We start from the raw sequence: 22,164 nt of genomic DNA, 5'->3' as shown, positions 1-22,164 counted from the left end.
TACTGTGTTTCCCTCCAGAGTGCTTTTGATCTCAGTTATTGCATTATTCACTGTTGATTGACTCTTTTTTATTTCTTCTAGGTCCTTGTTAAACTTTTCTTGCATCTTCTCAATCCTTGTCTCCAGACTATTTATCTGTAACTCCATTTTGTTTTCAAGATTTTGGATCATTTTTACTATCATTATTCTGAAGTCTTTTTCAGGTAGACTCCATATTTCCTCCTCTTTTGTTTGGTTTGGTGGGCTTTTATCGTGTTCCTTTGCCTGCTGAATATTTCTCTGCCTTTTCATCTTGTTTAGGTTGCTATGTTTGGGTGGCCTTTCCTCTTACTGCTTTTATAGGGTTTTTTTTTTTTGTTTTTGTCTTTCTGTGTGCTCTTTATATTGGATACCTTTCACTAGTCTATCATCCAGGTCACTTATTCTTTCTTCTACAAGATTCACCCTGCTATTCATTGCCTTGAGTACAGGATTCATCTCAGCAAAGGAATTTTCTAATTTCTCTTGCTCCTCCTTGTAGTTTTTAATTCCTTTTAGCAGTAATCTGCCTTTCTGTTGATAGCTTTTCATAATTCCTTCAGTATTTTCATTATTTCCTTTTTGAACTTTGTGTCCTTGGGCTCAAGAGGTCTGTCTCGTTATTTGTTCCTTCTGGGGAATTCCCTGGGTCTTTTAGGTGGGAGTGGTTTCTCTGATTCTTCATTTTACTCATATTTCTCCCAGTCCATGAGTTTAGGAGAAACAGCTGCCTACTGTGGTCTTTGTGGGCTATTTCATAAGGGAGTAGCCTGAGTAGGTTTAATATATTTTGGTGCAAAGGTTGTTTTTAGTGTGAATGCCTGCTGTCTGTTTCCGCAGTGTGTGCTGGCCGTCAGTCATCCCCTCGATAGGAGGCGTGCACTGGGCATTGAGCAAGGTTTCCACGTTGCTCTGCGGGTGTCACAGCCCCGTTGGGGCAGGGTCTGTGCCCTCGCTGTTGGATCAGAGGCCCTGAGATCTGTTTCTGAGCTGCAGTTCTGATCTGTGGTGGGAGGTAGGTGTGACCGGGGCACTCCCACTGGAGAGAAGCCACTGAGTATTCCTCCTTTGGAGCTGTTCATCCGGGAGTGTGCTGTGCTGCTTCACCCGTCACCCGATGTGATAGCTCACAAAGTGCACTGCCGCTGGCCCCACCTCGTTAGTGGGAATGGTGGCAACCTGCCCTGGTGGCCCTCAGTCATTGTTTTCACAAGGCCACCAGCTCAGATCTGCTGAAGGCAGGCTCCAGGAACACAGTGGCTGTGAGCCTGGACCTGCCATGGTGGCAGCTCATAGCCAGACCCAGCCCAGTACTGGCACACACGCACCTACACAGCCCACAGCTGCCAAGAACAGCCCTTTCCAGCTGCTGGAGCACCTGCTGTCCATCTGGATGCCCTACAGCTGCTGAGTTCACAAAGACGGCCGTGGTGATAAATTCATGGCTCACACAGCTGCGGGAAGACATCTCAGCCCTGCTTCCTAAGTCAAACAGACTCTGGGGCTCAGCTATGGTTTCAGCCCCACCTCCGTGAGTGGGACACCCACTGTGTTGCTCCTGGAGCCTGCCAAGGCAGCAGCAGCTGAGAGGTAACTCATGAACCTGCCACTGTGGTCCTGTTGAGAGCACCCCAGAAACTGCCAAGGTGTTATCCTATTGATCACATCCCAGAGCCTACCAAGGTGGTGTCCTGTCAGGCGAACCCTGGAGCCCGCCAAGGTGATGTCCCATCGTGCACACCCGGGAGCCCGCCAAGGTGATGTCCCGTCGTGCACACCCGGGAGCCCGCCAAGGTGATGTCCTATCGTGCACACCCGGGAGCCTGCCAAGGTGGTATCCTGTGGGGCACACCCTAGAACCCACTAAGGTGCTGTCCTGTCAGGCACACCCTGGAGCCCTCCAAGTTGATGTCCTATGCATCACATGGGGAATAAGGCTGCTAAGGCATGTCTTGCCCAACCATTCACATGCCTCTCACCAATGTTGCTTTGCTTCTAAGGCAGGTCCAGACTTCTTCCATGTACTCCCCTGATTGCAGCCATACCACACTCCTGTCCCTTCAGGCTGTCTCTGTGCAGCCAACACCACTTCTCTTCCTGAGTCCTCTAAACCCCGAGTTTCATCCCTCAGTTCCTGCTACATACCTCAAGAGCCAAGCAGAAGCAGCATCACCAGCAGAAAATCAGTTGGCCATGTATAGGCTGATTGTGGCAGGTCAGTTATGGTGGGGGACGGTGGGGGGCACTTTGGATGTGAAAGCCAACTCATCACCATGACTTCAAGGGGGATCTTCCTCTTGTGGGAGCTGAGCATGCCATGTTTTCTGGTTCTGTCCATCCTGAGACCTCATCCACAGGACAACCACTTTCCCCAGCATGGTGTGGGTGGTCAGTCAGGACCCATGGTCACTGGGAGCCTTCCAAGAATTCCAAGGGCACTTGGTTCTTCTCTTGGCCCTTCCCTTTACCATTAGGTGGAAATTTATGATGGTAGGAGTCTGTGGGAAAGATGAAGGAGGAGTTCACAGCAGGAAAGAAACTCAAAGTCCAAGTCATGACTGCCCTCAGGAGAAAAGCTGTCAAACTACCTCAAACATGCATGAGACTTGGCAAGACAAGCTAAGGCATGCAAAGAAATTCATGCAAATTCCTGCAAACTAATGAGTGTAAGCACATCCATGCAAGCAAGTGCACACAGCAGTGACAGGGCCACCTATTAGGTGCCCCTCCCTGTCCTATAGGTGAGGGTGAGTGCCCACACCCTTGGCCCCACCTAGGGCTGTAGATCCCCCCTGGCAACTGTTGCCCAAGCATTGGCCTTGGCCTGATGTATGTAACCTTAGGGCAAAGGAGGGTTCGTGAAGGGGGGGTCATGGTCACTGAGACCCTGCTAAATGTGCAGGTCATTGTACTGAAGGGATAGGCATGTCCCACTGTCAGGGGGATTCTGCCCCAGGATCTGAGCCCCGGGGGCTCCTGCCCTGTCACCGAAAACCCACCCACATTGCTCACACCCTTTCTCCGGCAGCTCCCATGGCAGCCAGTCTGTCCAGGCAGAAATAAGAGGCTAAGACAAGGGACTCAGAAACAACTCTGCCTCCCCAAAATCTCCCAAAGGAGAGCATTCCCAGGTCCCGGGATGCTGTGGATGCAGCATCGATCTGAACACGGAGGTGTGGAAGCAGCGGGGCCCCTCTTCCTGTGTGAACAGCCAGGCTGCAGTAAGAGCGGCTTGCTGTGGCTCTTCCTTCCTGCCACAGGGCTGGGGAGAGGGCCTGTCATTCTTCCAGCCACGGCAGCCACCCCATAGTCCTGAGGGAATGGCCAAGATGTCCTCAGAGACACAGCCCACCCCCATACCCTCAGACTTGAGCAAGTTCCCACCCCGTCTTCTCACTTGTGAGGACGCCAGCCGGCCTTGGTCGTCCCAGTGAAGGTCAAGCCTCTGTCACCTGCAGCTGGAGGTGTCCTTCCCGTGGAATACCAGGGCACCCCTGGTCAGTGTCCTTCTCCCAGGACCGTAGGGACTTAGGAGACCTCTCAAAGCTTTAACCCCTCAACTGCCTCTTCTGGGCTGTAGGGGTGGAGGGGCAAACAAGCCAGCAGACACAAGAATCTTTTGTTATTTTTTTGAAATTTGCCTTTTGAAACTTACAGCATGTGTTGGTTCCCCTCCCCCATCCCATATTTTAAAAACTTTGCTAGTTGTTACCTTTTTCTCTGGTTTTTACCCTTCTTTGCTCACTTCCTTGGGTGTCAATGGAGGGACCCCCAGTTTCTTTTCCCTTTGGTGACTTCTTGCACATGTTGATTTATCGACTGAGTCAGCAATAGCCCTTGTATAGCTTCTGACCTAATCAATGAAGTATCAAGATTTTTTTCTCTTGTGTTTTTGCCCATAAGGACCCACTTCCAAGTGTCCAGAAGAGTTTCCCCAGAGGGGATGCCCTCAGAAGCAGTATCTCAGATACAAGCACTCTCCCCACAAACTCAAGGAAGGTCTTCATCACTTGCTAAATCTCACCACATTCTGGACATCTGGTCTACCTCAGTGCAGGGTCTAGGAAACAGGGCCCTGGAGTAGGATTAACTTACCAAGTCTGCAGGGCTGTGGAGAGCCCTGGGCCCACCCACAGCCCCCACCCTAAGTAAGGCCTCTGGTCACCCAAGCAGATGTCATCTCTATCTTCTCCATCTCCTAAACCCCATGAGCCAGAAGTTCAGGAGATGAGACCTCCCTCCCATCATGGCTCACCCCTCTGCCTTGGACATTAAGGCCTGAGAGCCCTTGTACCTCACTAGCTGTTTTCAGAAGCAATTGCATAAGTGTGCCCTGACTAATGAGGCAGCTGAGTGACCAGGGTAACCTTTCCTCCTGCCTCAGGGGCTGAGTCCTCAACTGGACTCCACACCCTGCTTGGGGCAGCCCAGTCAAGAGACACCTTCACAGCCTCATGCTCCAGAGTGGGGTAGGTCACCCACCCTCCAGAGTAGGGTGGGCAGAAGACAGGAGACTGACTCAGAATGGCCAGTGGGCCCGGTTCTGGCTGCTCCATCACGGAGATCCAGACGCGTCACCTGGCAACTTGCTAGGGCCCACACCTGTAGCATCATGTCCTTTCTCTGGTTTGAGGAGGGTGCGGGCAGGACAGGGTCCCAGAACTCAGCCACAGGATGCTGTAGAAGGAGCCCAGCCTGGGCATGAACACGGCCAACTGCATGGTCTGCAAGTTCTGGACCACCACCCCTGCCCTGACCCAAGCTCTGCACACCATTGCTGGGAAGAGGCAGTTGTGGGGTGGAGAGGGGAGGCAGGTCAGACTTTGAAGGGCTCAAAAAGTCAAAGCCAGATTCTGTCACTTGTGAGGGCCAGACTAGGGCAGGGCTGCCGCCCACACAGGGCCCACGACGCTGTGACCTGGCTGATCCTGTGCCGGCAGGGCCCCGGCTGCCTGGGGCTGGAGACGCAAGCCCAGTGAGAGGGGCTGGCAGGGTACCGTGGGCACCTCCCCTCCCCCAAGCAGGAACCAGAAAAGCGGGAGGGCCACAGCAGTTGTTTCCTGGAGGGCCTGGAGCAGCCACATCCCCCGTTTCCTGAAAGGGAGACAGGAGGCCCCAGAGCCAAAACCGAGTCTCTCAACAAGCCCCCCATCCTTCAGCCTCTTTGCTGGGCACACAGGTGGTGGTGGCGGTTTAGTCGCTAAGTCATGTCCGACTCTTTGCGACCCCATGGACTCTAGCCTGCCAGGTTCCTCTGTCCGTGAGATTCTCCAGGCGAGAGTACTGGAGTGGGCTGCCATTCCCTTCTCCAGGGGGTCTTCCCAACCCAGGAACAGAACCTGGGTCTCCTGCTTGCAGGCAGATTCTTTACCAACTGAGCGACGGGCAACCAGGTGGATGAGTTAAAGCTTAGCTGGCAGTCCAAGACCCTTTAAGGAGTGGGTGCACTTTCTCGCTCATGCTTTCCTTAAGCCTGTGCCGCAGAGTATCTTGCCTGAGAACTGGCCTTTCTTTAGGAGCTAATGATCACACAGCACAATGTCTTACTCATGGAAATGCTTTTCTGAGTCTCTATGTTAATGCTTATTGAGTCTTGCCTGGGAATCTATTTCTCAAGATTTGTATCCCTGATTACACAGCAACAGTATATATCTTGCCCAGAGACATTGCCCAGAACTCCCTGGCTAATCTCGTACTGAAGTTATCTCAGGACATATGCCTTGGGAAAGGGTCTGGTGGAACTCTTACACCCTTGAGGCATGCTTCTTGCCTGTGCTCAGCAGCCAGTTGAGAGTATTTAACTAGGCCGGTACTCTCCTACCCTCTTCTGATGTCTCTGTCGGAAGCTTTATCTGTCACTTTCACTTCAAGTAAAATTCTACACAAAGCTCTAGTGACTGAGACTGGCCCCAGAGTTAAATCTTCCCCTTCGGAGACCACACAGGAGACCAGCAGCACTGTTCACCAAACACTTTAAGCTGTCACAGGTCACCTTTAAATCCAGCTACAAAAACTACCAGCCCTTCTCTTCCGGGCACAGGGCCCAGCCTCTAGTCGTGGCCTCAGCTGGACTCAGACACAGAGAGACTTCCCAACATGCTGTCCATTCACACCCTCCCTCAGCAAGCCTCTAGGACACGGTCACTCCCCCTAGTCCCAGCCATATCTGTGCCCTTCTCTCCCACCCCCAACAGTGGTCCAAGGGCGAGCATGCCCACCGTACTCACACCCGCCCCCCCCCGAGGGCCCATACATGGCACACCCATGGGTCCTGGCACCCCGGTTCCAGCTCTGATGCTGTTGAGGGCAGAACCCTCCCCTCCAGCCCCCAGGGTGCACGCAGGTCTGGAGGGGGAGCAATCCTCTCTTTAACACCATCATGCCCCTCCCCTCGCTCCTGCCCGCCTGCCGGGGGCATTCAGAGCTGAACCACCTCCCCGAGGACAGCAGCCAGCAGACATGGCAGGCCCCAGTCCTGGGGGCACCCCGTGGTCCAGCATGCAGTGCAGCCCCAGACCCTGGACACCGCTCCCATGGAGACCAGTGAGAGGTGGAGTTAATAAGGGGCTTCTGCCAGCTTCACAGCCATGGCCAGATAGAGCCCCTGACAGACTCCCAGGGCCATGCTGTGGGGACCAGCCACCAGAGGGCCAAGAACAGCCCAGGCCTGCCCCCCGCCCACTGCCCCTACAGGCCTTTCTCCAGGTGAGAACACAGCTCCAGTGCGGGTGGACGCAAGATAGCTCGAATCTGCTCTCATTTCCAGAAGAGAAAGGACCAGTGCAGGCCGCCTTCGGCACCATGAGGGTGCCGTCACTGACAGTGATGGACTCTGTGTGCCCAGTGCAGGAATGACCACGGGGATCGGTGGGCAGGGCTCTCCAAAGTGCTCCATGGCCGACCCCCCACCCCCGCTCCCAGCTCGCCCACAGCCAGCCCTCAGGGTTTTGGCGGAGCCAGGAACCACAGTGGAACTGGGTGGGGCCACAGAGATTGACAACTTTACAAAAACCCCTGAGCAGAGCGGCCCCAGGGAAGATGGGGGTCTCACCCTGAGGGTTCCCTGTCAGGGCACATGGGGTCAGGCCAGCTAGGAGCCTGAAGGCTCGAAGGAGCCTGAAGGAGCCTGAAGCCCAACCCACCTGGGCTGAAGGTGGAGGGGCCTCCCAAGGCCGGGGTGCAGGGAGCCCAGGGAATCGGGGGTTGGGGCGGTGAGCCTCGGGAGGGGCAGGGAGCATGTGACCTCACAGGAACAAAGCAGGTCAGGGGTCAGCAGACGGTCAAATCCTAGACCAGGGGCCTGAGGCAAGCAGGTGCTTGTGGGGTGGAGGGTAAGTGTCTTCAGAAAGACAGACTTGCAGCTCCTGGGGGCTCCCTGGGGATGCTGGGTGGGTTTCCATGCCCCCCAGTACAGGGCCAGCCCACTGTGACTATGCTGACTTCCATCTTGGGCCAGGGTGCCCTGGTCACCGTCTCCTCAGGTGAATCTGGTGTCCAGAGTCCGGGGACAGCGGGATGTGGGTGAACTTGGGATGGGAGTCAGGACCGAAAGGAGGCAGGGTGTGTTTTTGCATATAAGCAGCAGCAGAGGAGAAGCTGTGTTGCTGGGACTTGGAGCTCTGGGGCCAGCACACCCCGGTCACCGTGTCCTCAGGGGGCGTCTCCCTTGCAGCGCAGCCTGGGCCTCAGGCAGTTCCCTGGGTTCCATGAAGCCCCACTGTGCCCTGAGCAAGGCAGGGTCCCAGTCCAATGGGGTCCCGCCCTTGGATCTGCCAGAGCCCCCGGAGGTGAGCCAGCTGAGGCCTGAGGGGAAGACAGGACCTGGCTGGGCAGGAGGAGCAGTGGGCAGAGCCCAGTGGGGTCAGGGTCTGTGCGGTGAGGTCAGAGGAGCCCCCCAGGCCTGGCCTCCCAAGGGTTCATGTCTTGGGGGCAGCCAGGACTGCGTCCCTTGGCGATGCTTTTAACCCCTGGGGCCAGCGTGCCCCGGTCACCGTCTCCTCAGGTGAGACAGCTCTCTACCCGCTCTGTCCTGGGCTGGGGAAGAAGTGTCCAGAGGACCCTTGGCCTGTGGTGGGCCCTCCCTTGTCCCCAGGGGGTCTGAGTCTGAGGCCATTTGCCTGTCTGCCCTGTTGAGGTGGGGCCTCTGCCTGTGGAACGCAGTCAGGCAGAGTGGGCTCTGTGGACCTGGGGGCCTGGCTTTGCATGGGGGCAGAGGATGCCAGGCTGTGGGTTTTTGCACAGCCCCTAACGGGACCCATGGCACTGTGACTATATCGATAACTGGGGCCAAGGAATCCTGGTCACCGTCTCCTCAGGTGAGTCCTCACCAACCCTCTCTCCTCACTCTCTCTCAGAATTTTGGTGCACTTTGGGGGAAATCAAGGGTCTCTGGTCTAGAGGGCCTGGGGCAACCGGGGGTCTGAGATGGGGGGACCAGGGGCCCAGGCTTACAGCGGCGAGGAACAGAGGCTCCAGGCACCCTCTCCTCCTGAGCTCTGCAGACAGGGCTTTCTCTGGGGGCCTCAGGCACCCTTGGGCTCTGGACTCCCAAGGTCCCAGCTGTGTTGGCCTCATGAGGCCACAGGTGAGGTGGTCTGGAGGTCCCAGCCGGCCACCAGCTCTTGCCCAGGGTCCCAGCATCGGTGTCACTATGTGACACTGGTTCAAGCACTGAGTCAGGCGCCCCTGGGCACCGTCTGCTCAGCTGACCCTTACCACCCCACTTCACTACCCTGGGGGACCCAGGGGCACTCTGGGGGTCAAGAAAGAGGGCTGGGGAGAGGGTTCTGGTAAACAGGCAGAGCCAGACCTCCCCGCCCCAAGGACTCCGCGATGTGGGTACGAGGCAGCTCCTTTGGCGGGTCTGGCTGTCTGAGTTGAGCAGGACTGAGGGGCTTCCATCGCTGTCTGGGGCAGGCGGCTGCTCGAGGCTGGACTTAGGAGTCTGTGGTTCACGGTCAGCTGGCCCAGGCAGGCAGTGGTCTGGGCCTCTGGGGGCCAGAATGGGACATAGTGTCTGGCGCAGGCAGGTGGGAGCGGGGCCAGCAGAGGATCACAGAGAAGCGACTTTGACTGATGGCGTCCCTGTGGCGCCTGGAGATGGGGTGGGTGCCCAGGCAGCTCGAGCCTTGCCGGGCCCCTGAGATTTTTGTTGGGTGAGGCTGGAGATATCACCACTGTGATTACTACGGTATAGACGTCTGGGGCCGAGGGATCCTGGTCACCGTCTCCTCAGGTAAGAGCGGCCCATCCAGGGCCTTTGTTTTCTCTCCTTTTCATGAGATTTTTCTGAACATCACTGTCTGGTCCTCCGATGTGTCCATGTCCCCCCACCCCCACCCCCCCTCCCCCGCCTCAGGGGACTGGGCAGACTGGCCAGGAGGGGACCAGTCACCCTAGGCATTTCAGTCTCTGTTTTCTGATGCCTTTAAAAAATCAGAATCTCGCCGGCATTCAGAGGGGGCTTGGGCGGGAAGGGCCACCAGCAGGGGAGTCCCAGGACCCCCTTGGCGGCAGGGCAGCTTGGGCTACGGTGGAAGGTAACTTGCTGCGGTCCTAGCATCTATGGAGGAGCGTGTATGGATGACTTAGAACCTCAGGAATACCACATGCGGAGGGCACAGAGAATGCCCTCCTTGGACGAGGTGTGTTCTGCCCTAGACTGTATTTAAAATTCTTTATTGGGCAGGAAGAGAATTGTCTAGGTGAGGACGGGCAAGCAGAGTCCCGATCGTGGCAAGAGAGGGGTGCCCCAGCCGCCTGAAAGGGAAAGCCTGGGGAGGTGACGGGCGCTGGGCTTTGTGAGGCCACTCTAAGAGAAAGAAAAGCCGTTCACCAGAGGAGGTGTGCTTGCGAATACCAAGACAGGGCATCTTCAGAGCAGCTCCTGATGGTCTGGAAAATTGCAACTTTAAATAGAGAGATGTTTAAAGTATTTTAAATTTTTATCATTTAATTAACTACTGTGAATCATGGCTTTGGACAGTTGAGATGGGTGCAAGATTGGCCGAAAAGTAATAACGAGGTTCCATCGGCCCTCGGCCCCAATTAAGGGCTGAGTTTTGAGAATGATAATTCAGCTTATTTTTTTAATTTAATTGGTGGCCCCGAGTTAGTCAAGATGGCCACAGGCAGGACTGACCACCTGCAGCAGGTGGCAGGAAGCTGAGAGTCTATTTTTGGAAGCAAGAAAACACAGTTGGTAAATTTATAGCTTCTGGTTCCCAAGAGGTGGTTTGCGGCTGGTTTTGCGCAGCCCTACAGAACCGAAAGTGTTCCACTGAGCACAACAACACCTGGCTAATTTGCATTTCTAAAATAAGGCGCAGATGCTGACGGAAACTGGAAGCTTCCTCTTTTAACTATTTGAATTTACTTAAGCTTTAATTTATCAACTGCTAATTTATATTCATTTTCAAAGTAGATGTTTAAGAAATTAGATTGTCTTAGGTGCATTTTATCAATGCATTTGTACTCTTTAATGAGCTGTTCCTTCAAGGTAGTTAAGCTGAGATTGTGCGTGCGCCGTGCACCCTGTGAGTGTGCTCACAGTCTTAGCTGGCCGGCTCCCTCCTGGCGATGAAGCAGCTCTCTCAGTGCAGGTCCGTCACTGCAGAATGTTCAGGGCCGCCTTTCGGGCGCCCGTCTCAGGACAGACCTGGGGTGAAACGTGGGCGTTCGTCATGAGTTACTCTGGCTGCAATGCTAGCTGGCGTACTGAGAGGACGCCCAGTGGGGTGGAGTCCGCAGGGCCCAGGGCTGTCTGCAGGGACAGTCTCTGCTCTGGCAGAGCCCGCCGAGGCTGGGGGTCTCCTGGGACCGCCCGCAGCTGGGGACGTGCGGGCCTGGCTTCTGCCGCCAGGCCAGTGGGCAGGTCATGAGTTAGCTCAGCAAAGGGATTCTGAGGAATCCGCCCAGGTCAGAGAGCACACGGGACGTGCCAGAGGCCAGGCGCCGGGCTGTGAGAGGCAGGAGCTGGTGCAGCCAGACTCGCTGCCCCAGGAAGTCTGTATGAGATGTTTTTGTTTCTACTTGAAAGGGAATCTGTCCTTACCTACTGCGTGCGAGGTCGGGTCGCTTCACACCCACAGGGATCACTTCCCGCATCTACACTTAAGCGGTCAACGCGGCTTTGGGGTTCAGATGGTTGCTGTGTGCTAGAGAGTATCCTCTTTCTCAGCAGAACTTTGTGATAAAGACAGAATTGGGAGCAGGTTCAGATGAGATGCATTTCCCATGGTTTTTAATGAGGACATTTGCCAGAGAGCAGTTAGTCACCAGGACTCTTCGAGACTCGGGGCAGGAACTCGGGCCCACGGTGTGTGCCCAAGTCGGCCAGGCCCCAGGAACGTGTGCCCAGGCTCTCCTCTCCCAGAGAAGCAGCGCTGCCCACTCAGCAGAGACGGGGCCTCCATCTGAGGGTGGCAAACGTGCCTTGGCCTGTTAGATGCGGTAGGGAAGCTAAAGTCACCAGCAAGCTTTTTACCCAGAGTGGAGGGTGGCAGTGACTGACGGCTGGGAGAAGGGCCAGAAGGGCTGGGAGAAGGGCTGGGGCGGGGACGGAGGCATCGGGCGCCCAGGGGAAGGGGCGCATGGGCTCCCAGGAGGAGAGGGGGAAGAGGCTGGGAGGGACGAGCCCAGTTGGGCAGTGTCCACAGACCAGAGGCTTTAACCGAGGCCACGGGTCCAGGATCCTAGCCTTTTGCATCGGAACCACTGGGCTTTCAGGTCTGTGAGGGCAGCCCTGGGCCACCCACAGCAGGCTTGAGCTGTGCTGAGCTGTGCTGAGCTGTGCTGAGCTGAGCCAACCGGGTGAGCTGGGCTGAGCTGAGCAGGTGAGCTGGGCTGAGCTGGGCTGAGCTGGGCTGAGCTGAGCTGAGCTGAGCTGGGCTGAGCTGGGCTGAGCTGGGCTGGGCTGAGCTGGGCTGGGCTGAGCTGGGCTGGGCTGAGCTGAGCTGAGCTGGGCTGAGCTGGGCTGAGCTGAGCTGAGCTGGGCTGGGTTGAGCTGAGCTGAGCTGGGCTGAGCTGAGCTGGGCTGGGCTGAGCTGGGGAGTGGGTGAGCTGAGCGTGAGCTGGGCGGGGCTTGAGCTGAAGCTGAGCTGGTGGAGGCGGTGAGCTGGGTTGAGCTGAGCGGGCGAGCTGGGCTGGGCTGAGCTGGGGGGTGGAGGGTGTGACTAGCTGACTGGGCTGAGCTGAAGCTGTGCTGAGCTGAGCTGGGCTGGGCGGCTAGGCTGGGCTAGCTGAGCTGAGCGGGCTGGACTGGGCTGAGCTGAGCTGAGCTGGGCTGGGCTGAGCTGAGCTGAGCTGGGCTGAGCTGGGCTGGGCTGGGTTGAGCTGAGCTGGGCTGAGCTGAGCTGGGCTGAGCTGAGCTGGGCTGAGCTGAGCTGGGTGGAGTGGGTGAGCTGAGCTGAGCTGGGCTGAGCTGAGCTGAGCTGAGCTGGGTGGAGTGGGTGAGCTGAGCTGAGCTGGGCTGGGCTGAGCTGGGCTGAGCTGAGCTGGGCTGGGCTGAGCTGGGCTGAGCTGAGCTAGGCTGGGCTGAGCTGAGCTGAGCTGGGCTGGGTTGAGCTGAGCTGAGCTGGGCTGAGCTGAGCTGGGCTGGGCTGAGCTGGGTGGAGTGGGTGAGCTGAGCTGAGCTGGGCTGGGCTGAGCTGAGCTGAGCTGGGTGGAGTGGGTGAGCTGTTTGAGCTGAGCTGGGCTGAGCGGGCTGGGCTGAGCTGGTGATGGGCTGAGCTGAGTGAGCTGAGCTGAGCTGGGCTGAGCTGGGCTGGGCTGGGCTGGGCTGGGCTGGGCTGAGCTGGGCTGAGCTGGGCTGAGCTGGGCTGGGCTGGGTTGAGCTGAGCTGGGCTGAGCTGAGCTGGGCTGAGCTGAGCTGGGCTGAGCTGAGCTGGGTGGAGTGGGTGAGCTGAGCTGAGCTGGGCTGAGCTGAGCTGAGCTGAGCTGGGTGGAGTGGGTGAGCTGAGCTGAGCTGGGCTGGGCTGAGCTGGGCTGAGCTGAGCTGGGCTGGGCTGAGCTGGGCTGAGCTGAGCTAGGCTGGGCTGAGCTGAGCTGAGCTGGGTGGAGTGGGTGAGCTGAGCTGAGCTGGGCTGGGCTGAGCTGGGATGGGCTGAGCTGGGCTCAGCTGAGCTGGACTGAGCTGGGCTGGGCTGGGCTGAACTGGGCTGGACTGGGCTGAGCTGGGCTGAGCTGAGCTGGGTGGAGTGGGTGAGCTGAGCTGAGCTGGGCTGAGCTGGGCTGGGCTGGCCGGGCTGGGCTGAGCTGGGCCCGGCTGGCGAGCTGGGCTGGCTGGGTTGAGCTGAGCTGAGCCGGGCTGGCCGGGCTGACTGGCCGGGCCGGGCTGGGCCGGGCTGAGCTGGGCCGGGCCGGGCTGAGCTCGGCGAGCTGAGCTGGGCTGAGCTGAGCTGAGCTGGGCTGGGCTGCTGAGCTGAGCTGGTGCTGGGCTGGGCTGAGCTGGTCTGGGCTGGGCTGAGCTGGGCTGGGCAAGGCTGGGTTGAGCTGAGCTGAGCTGGGCTGGGCTGGGCTGGGCTGGGCTGAGCTGAGCTGGGCTGGGCTGGGCTGGGCTGAGCTGGGCTGAGCTGGGCTGGGCAAGGCTGGGTTGAGCTGAGCTGAGCTGGGCTGAGCTGAGCTGAGCTGGACTGGGCTGAGCTGGGATGAGCTGGGCTGAGCTGGGGTGAGCTGGGCTGGGCTGAGCTGGGATGAGCTGGGCTGAGCTGGGGTGAGCTGGGCTGGGCTGAGCTAGGCTGGGCTGAGCTGGGCTGGGCAAGGCTGGGTTGAGCTGAGCTGAGCTGGGCTGAGCTGGGCTGGGCTGGGCTGAGCTGAGCTTGGCTGAGTCGGGCTGAGCTGGGTTGAGCTGAGCCGAGCCGGGCTGGGCTGAGCTGGGATGAGCTGGGCTGAGCTGGGGTGAGCTGGGCTGGGCTGAGCTGTGCTGAGCTGGGCTGGACAGAGTGGGTGAGCTAAGCTGGGCTGAGCTGGGCTGAGCTGGGCTGAGCTGAGCTGGGCTGAGCTGGGCTGAGCTGGGCTGAGCTGGGGGAAGGGGTGAGCTGGGCTGAGCTGGGCTGAGCTGTGCTGAGCTGGGCTGGACAGAGTGGGTGAGCTAAGCTGGGCTGAGCTGGGCTGAGCTGGGCTGAGCTGAGCTGGGCTGAGCTGGGCTGAGCTGGGCTGAGCTGGGTGGAATGGGTGAGCTGGGCTGAGCTGGGCTGAGCTGGGCTGAGCTGGGTGGAGTGGGTGAGCTGAGCTGAGCTGTGTTGAGCTGGGCAGAGTGGATGAGCTAGGCTGAGCTGAGCTGAGCTGAGCAGGGCTGGGCTGAGCTGGGCTGAGTTGAGCTGAGCTGAGCTGAGCTGAGCTGGGCTGAGCTGGGTGGAGTGGGTGAGCTGAGCTGAGCTGTGCTGAGCTGGGCTGGACTGAGTGGGTGAGTTGAGCTGGGCTGAGCTGGACTGAGCTGAGCTGGGCTGGACTGAGCTGAGCTGAGCTGAGCTGGGTGGAGTGGGTGAGCTGGGCTGAGCTGGGATGAGCTGGGCTGGGCTGAGCTGTGCTGAGCTGGGCTGAGCTGGGCCGAGCTGGGCTGAGCTGGGTGAGCTGGACTGACCTGAGTTGAGCTGGGCAGAGTGGGTGAGCTAGACTGAGCTGGGCTGAGCTGAGCTGAGCTGAGCTGGGCTGGACTGAGCTGAGCTGAGCTGAGCTGGGTGGAGTGAGTGAGCTGGGCTGAGCTGGGTGGAGTGAGTGAGCTGGGCTGAGCTGTGTTGAGCTGGGCAGAGTGGATGAGCTAGGTTGAGCTGGGCTGGGCTGAGCTGGGCTGAGTTGAGCTGAGCTGGGCTGGGCTGGGCTGAGCTGGGTGGAGTGGATGAGCTGAGCTGAGCTGCGGTTAGCTGGGCTGGGCTGAGGTGGGCAGAGTGGGTAAGCTGGGCTGAGCTGAGCTGGGCTGAACTGGGTTTAGCTGACTGAGCAAGTGATCTGGCCTGAAAGGGTGGAGCTAAGCTGAGCTGAACTGACCCGGGTTGAGCTGGCCTAAATTGGGCTGATCTGGATTGAACTGGGCTGAACTGAGCTGAGCTGGGCTGAGCTGGTCTGGGCTAGCCTAGGCTGAACTGGGGTATGCCGGCTTAACCATGGTAGGCTGAAACAGCGCCAACAGAAGTGGACCCACTGGGCTGGCTTGACTTGGGCAAATTGTTGAGATGCTTTGCATCCGGTTAACCTCCACTGAGGCTGGTGGGTCTAGCTGGACTGAGTTGACCCCACTGGACTGTCCTGGTCAACAGTGAGCTGACCTCAGTGATCTTGTTGTGCTGAAGACTAGGGGCCTGAGTGTGTATCAGTCTCATTGATGACCCCAGAACCCCAGGCCAGGCCCCAAGTGGCTGAGCCGGGGGCAGTAATGGTGGGCTGGCAGGGCTGAGTGTGCCGTCTGCTCCGCTGTCCCAGAAAGAAGGTGGAGCTGCCTGCACCCCCAACCAGCAGGACGCCTCTCACCCCCCTCTTCTCTTGTGTCCTCTCTCGGGTCCCCAGCAAGTGAATCTCACCCGAAAGTCTTCCCTCTGGTGTCCTGTGTGAGCTCCCCGTCTGACGAGAACACCGTGGCCCTGGGCTGCCTGGCCCAGGACTTCGTGCCCAATTCTGTCAGCTTCTCCTGGAAATTCAAGAACAACAGCACGGTCAGCAGTGAGAAATTCTTGACCTTCCCCGAAGTCCTGAGGGACGGCTTGTGGTCGGCCTCCTCTCAGGTGGTCCTGCCCTCCTCAAGCATCTTTCAAGAGCCGGATGACTACCTGGTGTGTGAAGTCCAGCACCCCAAGGGAGGAAAGACCGTCAAGACCGTGAGGGTGACCGCAGCAAGTGAGTCGGGCTCGTCCCGTGGTTGCGGGGGAGGGGGAGGGTCCAGGCCCCGCTGACCCCTTGTTCTTCTCTACAGAGGTGGAAGTGTTGCCCCCCGTCGTGAGTGTCTTTGTCCCGCCTCGCAACAGCCTCTCTGGTAACGGCAATAGCAAGTCCAGCCTCATCTGCCAGGCCACTGACTTCAGCCCCAAACAGATCTCCTTGTCCTGGTTTCGTGATGGCAGGCGAATGGTGACTGGCGTTTCTGAAGGCCAGGTGGAGACTGTACAGTCCTCACCCGTAACATTCAGAGCCTACAGCGTGCTGACCATCACGGAGAGTGACTGGCTCAGCCAGAGCGTGTACACCTGCCAGGTGGAGCACAACAAGGAAACCTTCCAGAAGAATGCATCCTCTTCGTGCGATGCTAGTGAGTGCAGCCCTGGTGGGTGGGGACGCTCACGCTCAGGTCTGCAGACACTGCCCCAGAGGTGCCAGCTGCTTCCTGAGCCTTGGCTTCCCGGAGCGGCCAAGGGCAGGAGGGGCTGTGCAAGGTGACTGGGCGCCCTCCAGCAGGGCCCCAGGCTCACGGGGCACTCAGCCAAGTGGGCCCTGCTCTGTGGGCGGACCTCTTCCTTCACCCGATTTCACTCCAACCAACTCTCTCCCACCTCCAGCACAAACATCTCCCATCGGGGTCTTCACCATCCCCGCATCCTTCGCCGACATCTTCCTCACGAAGTCAGCCAAGCTTTCCTGCCTGGTCACAAACCTGGCCTCCTACGACGGTCTGAACATCAGCTGGTCCCGCCAGAACGGCAAAGCCCTAGAGACCCACACCTATTTTGAAAGACACCTCAACGACACCTTCAGCGCCAGGGGCGAGGCCTCCGTCTGCTCGGAGGACTGGGAGTCCGGAGAGGAGTTCACGTGCACGGTGGCCCACTTGGACCTGCCCTTCCCCGAAAAGCACACCATCTCCAAGCCCAAAGGTAGGCCCGACTCTGCCCCTGCCCTCCACCCGGGACTCTCCCGTGGCTTCCAGGGTCTGAGGACAGCAGGGTCCTCTCCGGGCCCTGCTCTCCCCAATCTCACCACTGCGACCCCCTCCCCTACCACAGATGTCACCATGAAGCCACCGTCCGTGTATGTGCTGCCTCCAACGCGGGAACAGCTGAGCCTGCGGGAGTCAGCCTCCGTCACCTGCCTGGTGAAGGGCTTCGCACCTGCAGACGTGTTCGTGCAGTGGCTGCAGAAGGGGGAGCCCGTGACCAAGAGCAAGTACGTGACCAGCAGCCCAGCGCCCGAGCCCCAGGACCCCAGCGTGTACTTCGTGCACAGCATCCTGACAGTGACCGAGGAGGACTGGAGCAAAGGGGAGACCTACACCTGCGTCGTGGGCCACGAGGCCCTGCCCCACATGGTCACCGAGCGGACCGTGGACAAGTCCACCGGTAAACCCACCCTGTATAACGTGTCTCTGGTCATGTCTGACACGGCCAGCACCTGCTACTGATGCCTGGCTGCCCGCTCAGGCTGGGTCAGAGCCCCCAGGTGATCGCCGCTGTGTGTGTGCATGAGTGCAAACTAACCATGTCGATGCGTGAGATGTTGCATTTTATAAAAATTAGAAATAAAAAGATCCATTCAAAAGATGCTGGTTGTGAGTGAGCAAAGCTCTCGCTGCTGGGTCCATGGCTGTCTGCCCTCACCTTGCAGACCACCCTCCACCATCTGCACCCCTGCCTCCCCACTCGCTTCCGACCCATGCCTGGGAGCCCCGGTGCTCCTTGCGGGATGCTCACAGCAGGCCGAGCCCATGCTCGCTGCACTTCGAGTCGCTTCCATGGCCACACTGGGGGCACACGGGTGTGCAACACACACATGCACACAGTCACACACATACATGCAGAGAGATGCATGTGCATACACGCATGCACGGACATGCAGACATGCACACACATGGACAGAGACATGGGCACACGTGACACAGACATGTATGTGGTGGACCTGGGTGAGCAGGCGCACACACAGACATGGACACATGGAACTGTGGACACACAGACACAGATGTACACGCGCACCCACACGCACGTGCACAGTCACAGGCACTCATAGGCACATGCCCATGGGCGCTCACACACACAGACACACATGCATGCATGAGGACAAGTTATAGACATGTAGACACACACGCACAGATGTACGCATGCTCGTGCACACATGTGAATACACTGCACACACCCAGGCTCACACACCCCCAGCCCTTGCACACCCGCGGTCACTCGCCACCCTGCCCGGCGGAGCCCCTCTGCCCCATGCCTGTGCTCTGCTTGTCCCTCTGTCTCAGCTTGGAGGTGCGTCTGGGGGCCGGCCTAGCCTGGACTCCTGCGCAGCCCCCAGCCCCAGCCCCGGAGCAGGGTGCGCGGAGGGCCACTCTGGGCCTGGCCAGAGGCAGCTCCTCAGGGAAACTCCCGGCCCATGTCCAGGAGGGGTGCTTCTCCCAGTCCAGGCCCTTGTGAAGGTGGCAGGGCCCCAGCTCTCCCCTTTCCCTGTTAAGAGACAGAGTCAGGCACGTCCTGACAGAGCAGGCCATGCCTGGGAGGCCCTCCGTGGAGTAGGCAGCTGCAGGGCTACACGTGAACCTGGAGCGGTGGGCACTGAACCAATGGGCGAGCGGGTCTCCTCTGCCAACCACACCAGTGCCCCTTCAGGCTGACTCCCAATCTCCCCTACACTCCTGACTCTTTAGGGACCAAGGGCCCATCAGTGTAGCGGCTGCAGACCTAGGTAACTGTCCTCAGCCTTTGTCCCAGTGTCACTCTCCCTGGGCCTCAGGTGTCTACCTGACCTCCTGATCCCACAGCTGTGAGTCCTGCAGCCCTGGCCCCAGCCCGGGCCCCACATGGCCTCTCTCGTAAGTGCCTTGGCTCCAAGACAGAGAGAGACGGAGGCTAGAGGGATGGGCCCCTTGTCACAGGCAGCTATCTGCCCCCAGGGCTTGTCCTCACTGGCCAGGGAGCCCACCCCAAACCACCAGAGACAGGTTGCCCGACCACCACGGTCAGCCCCAAGTGGCCTTGCACCCTCCAGAGGGGCCACGCCCCCACCTCCGGCGTAGCGAGACCCCACCCTTGTGCGCACGTGTGTGCTCTGTCTGCTCTCTGCCACCCCAGCGCTCCCAGGGCCGGGTGCTCAGGGTCACTGCTTGGCTCAGCCTCAGCCACACTCTGCCCCTGTGGCTGTGGAATCAGGTGGCCAGGGGCCTGCTGCACCTGGCCGAGACGCTGCCTGACAAGGCCCGCAGCTCCCAGCCACCCCGGGGGTGCCGGGGAGGCAGGCACACACCCGCTCGCCTGCCCACTCGCCTCTGCCTTCCCCCAGCCCTTCTGGCGGGTCAGCGCAGCTGAAGGGGGCCAGGGTGGGCTCTGCGGGCAGCTCGGCCGCGCTGACCCCTGTGCCCTGTCTCCCGCAGAGGGGGAGGTGAGCGCCGAGGAGGAAGGCTTCGAGAACCTCAACACCATGGCCTCCACCTTCATCGTGCTCTTCCTCCTGAGCCTCTTCTACAGCACCACAGTCACCCTGTTCAAGGTAGGCCGCCTGGCCCTGGGGAGGGCGTGAGGCCACCAAGCCCCAGGCCTGCAGGCCCCCGGCGCCTCTGTACCCACTCACACTGTCTCTGTTGCCTGCAGGTGAAGTGACGGTCAGCCAAGAACATGGGGCACCAGAGACGGAACAAGAGGGGCTGCTTTGGAGCGGGGTCCCTGGCCTGTGTGGCTTGTCTGCTTGTACTGAAATCTTCCCCGCGTCCTCTCCAGCTTCGAGCTGTAAGAAACTGGCTTTTCTCGGTGCAGCTGATTGCCATGGCCAAGCCTGGAGCCCGCAGTCATAGGCTCCACCCGGCCCTGCTTTGCAATGTTGCATTTGTGGCCTTGAAATAAACAAGTATACTTTATCTTATGAAACCGTTTCCTCCTGAAGGTTTTTTTTTTTTTTTTTTCCCCAAGCCACACTCCTGTGTGCTGCATATCCTGAGCACTGAACCATTACTGATGGGAAAGGGATGTGTGTCTCCTCCCAGGCCAGTGGCGATGCGCCAGGGTGGCGTCTTGGGGGCTGGTCCAGACAGAGGAAGATGGCCAAGTGGCAGAGGATCCCCAGACTGGTCTCCCAAGGTGGCCTGAGCTGGGACTGCTGTGTGCATCCGTGAGGACCCTGCCACAAGCCCCACGGACACCCTGTCCCTCTCTGCCACCATTCCTGGCATCCCAACCATGGGAGGGCTTGTCCACACTTGGGTGCGTGTGGTGTGCACAGGAGGGACTCGGGAGGAGGGCTGGTGTATGTGCAGCCACGCTGCGCCCTGTGGGAGCGCGAGACCTCACCTGCTGGCCAGCAGACAGTGACCGGAGGGCGAAAGGAAGTCTCAGGTGAAGCTGTAGGGAGGGTGCAGGTCTGGCGAAGCGCGGAGGAGAGGTCTTGAAAGAGGGGGCAGCTGGCGGCAAGGCAGGGGAGCAGGGAATTAGCCCTCGGAGATAAGCTTATGGGTCCAGGTGGGGGCTGACAGGGGCGGTGGCACACTCAGGCCCCTGGGAGGTCCAGGTTAGCTATGGCAGCAACGGCCAGGGTGGGGGTGGGCGGTGGGACTGGAAAGAAGACCCTGGGGGCCAGAGGAGGGAGCCGGGTAAGGGTGACCTGGCTCTCCAGGGAGGTGATTTCAGGGGCTGGAGGGGGACTGGGGCTTCCCAGGATGCCTCTCGTGGGGCTGCCAGGGGCCTGACAGTGACTCTCCCAGGGAGTGGAAGTGGACGTGGTTCCCAGAGAAGGCCACCTCCTGGCAGTAGGCTCCCAGAAGGCATTTCTGATTAAACGGTGTCCTTTGCAGCCCAACCCATCAGGCAGGGGAACGTTCAGCGAGGGACTCCAAGGCACACAAGGTGCCTCCAGCGGTCCAGGGGGGTGGTAGGCGACAGGGCAGGGGCTCTCACGCAGGCCGAGGGGCTCAGGCCAGGAGCTGTGGGAGTGTCTGAGGGCCATGACAACAAAGAAGCACAGGCCAGGCGTGAACAGCAGGAGCTGGCTCTCTCCCAGTGTGGTGGAGGGACCCAAGGTCAAGGTGTCAGCAGGGCTGGCTCCTTCTGGGGCCCCGCGGGGGGTCCGTTCCCTGCTCCTGGCAGTTGTCAGCACATGTTTGAATGTATTTCACTCAGAGCCTATCAACTGCTCACTTATATTCATTTTCAAAGTAGATGTTTAAGAAATTAGATTGTCTTAGGTGCATTTTATCAATGCATTTGTACTCTTTAATGAGCTGTTCCTTCAAGGTAGTTAAGCTGAGGCTGTGTGTGCGCCGTGCACCCTGTGAGTGTGCTCACAGTCTTAGCTGGCCGGCTCCCTCCTGGCGATGAAGCAGCTCTCTCAGTGCAGGTCCTTCCCTGCAGAATGTCCAGGGCCGCCTTTCGGGCGCCCGTCTCAGGACAGACCTGGGGTGAAACGTGGGCGTTCGTCATGAGTTACTCTGGCTACAATACTAGCTGGGATACTGAGAGGACGCCCAGTGGGGTGGGAGTCCGCAGGGCCCAGGGCTGTCTGGAGGGACAGTCTCTGCTCTGAGGCCCCAGGCCCGCCGAGGCTGGGGGTCTCCTGGGACCGCCCGCAGCTGGGGACGTGCGGGCCTGGCTTCTGCCGCCAGGCCAGTGGGCAGGTCATGAGTTAGCTCAGCAAAGGGATTCTGAGGAATCCACCCAGGTCAGAGAGCACACGGGACGTGCCAGAGGCCAGGCGCCGGGCTGTGAGAGGCAGCCAGACTCACTGCCCCGGGAAGTCTGAACAACCCCCCTCAACTTAACATCTGGTTACGTCTTGATAAGTCCAACATAAGCTGAAAGTAGTTTGGATTCCACTTAATGTGCTTTGCAGGCCAAACACCAGGGCTTATCCTCACCTGCCTTAAAAGGCTCAGAACACTTACATTAACTGACACTTGGGTAAAACCATCTAACTCAAGCCTTGTTGTTGCTCCCTTGCTCAGTCGTGCCCAAATCTCTGTGACCCCATGGACTATAGCACACCAGGTTTCCCTGTCCATCACCAACTCCCGGAGCTTGCTCAAACTCATGTCCATTGAGTCGGTGATGCCATCCAACCGTCTCATCCTCTGTCGTCCCCTTCGCCTCCTGACCTCAATCTTTCTCAGCATCAGGTTCTTTTCAAATGAGTCAGCTCTTCACATCTGGCAGCCAAAATATTGGAGCTTCAGCATCAGTCCTTCCAATGAATATTCAGGACTGATTTCTTTTAGGGATTGACTGGTTGGGTCTCCTTGCAGTCCAAAGGACT

The 22,164-nt window shown here is 58.9% G+C and overlaps 2 gene segments (V, D, J or C); both read left to right on the top strand.

Annotated features, from left to right (window-relative positions):
* The window catches only part of LOC122455144, a 77,220-nt gene extending 57,430 nt beyond the window's left edge, over nucleotides 1-19,790 (top strand). Inside the window, 7 exon segments of the C gene segment in view lie at nucleotides 8,288-8,333; nucleotides 15,520-15,846; nucleotides 15,923-16,255; nucleotides 16,503-16,817; nucleotides 16,947-17,279; nucleotides 19,301-19,416; nucleotides 19,518-19,790. Coding sequence covers nucleotides 8,288-8,333; nucleotides 15,520-15,846; nucleotides 15,923-16,255; nucleotides 16,503-16,817; nucleotides 16,947-17,279; nucleotides 19,301-19,416; nucleotides 19,518-19,526 — 1,479 coding nt within the window.
* The window catches only part of LOC122455145, a 204,149-nt gene that overhangs the window by 42,776 nt on the left and 139,209 nt on the right, over nucleotides 1-22,164 (top strand). The window contains 1 exon segment of the C gene segment in view: nucleotides 9,205-9,253. Within this exon segment, the coding sequence occupies nucleotides 9,205-9,253 (49 nt within the window).

Source organism: Cervus canadensis, chromosome 17 (genome assembly GCF_019320065.1).
Source record: "Cervus canadensis isolate Bull #8, Minnesota chromosome 17, ASM1932006v1, whole genome shotgun sequence".
Classification (NCBI taxonomy): domain Eukaryota; kingdom Metazoa; phylum Chordata; class Mammalia; order Artiodactyla; family Cervidae; genus Cervus; species Cervus canadensis.
Note: the sequence above shows the minus strand (reverse complement) of the source record. Positions and strands in the feature narration are given on the sequence as shown.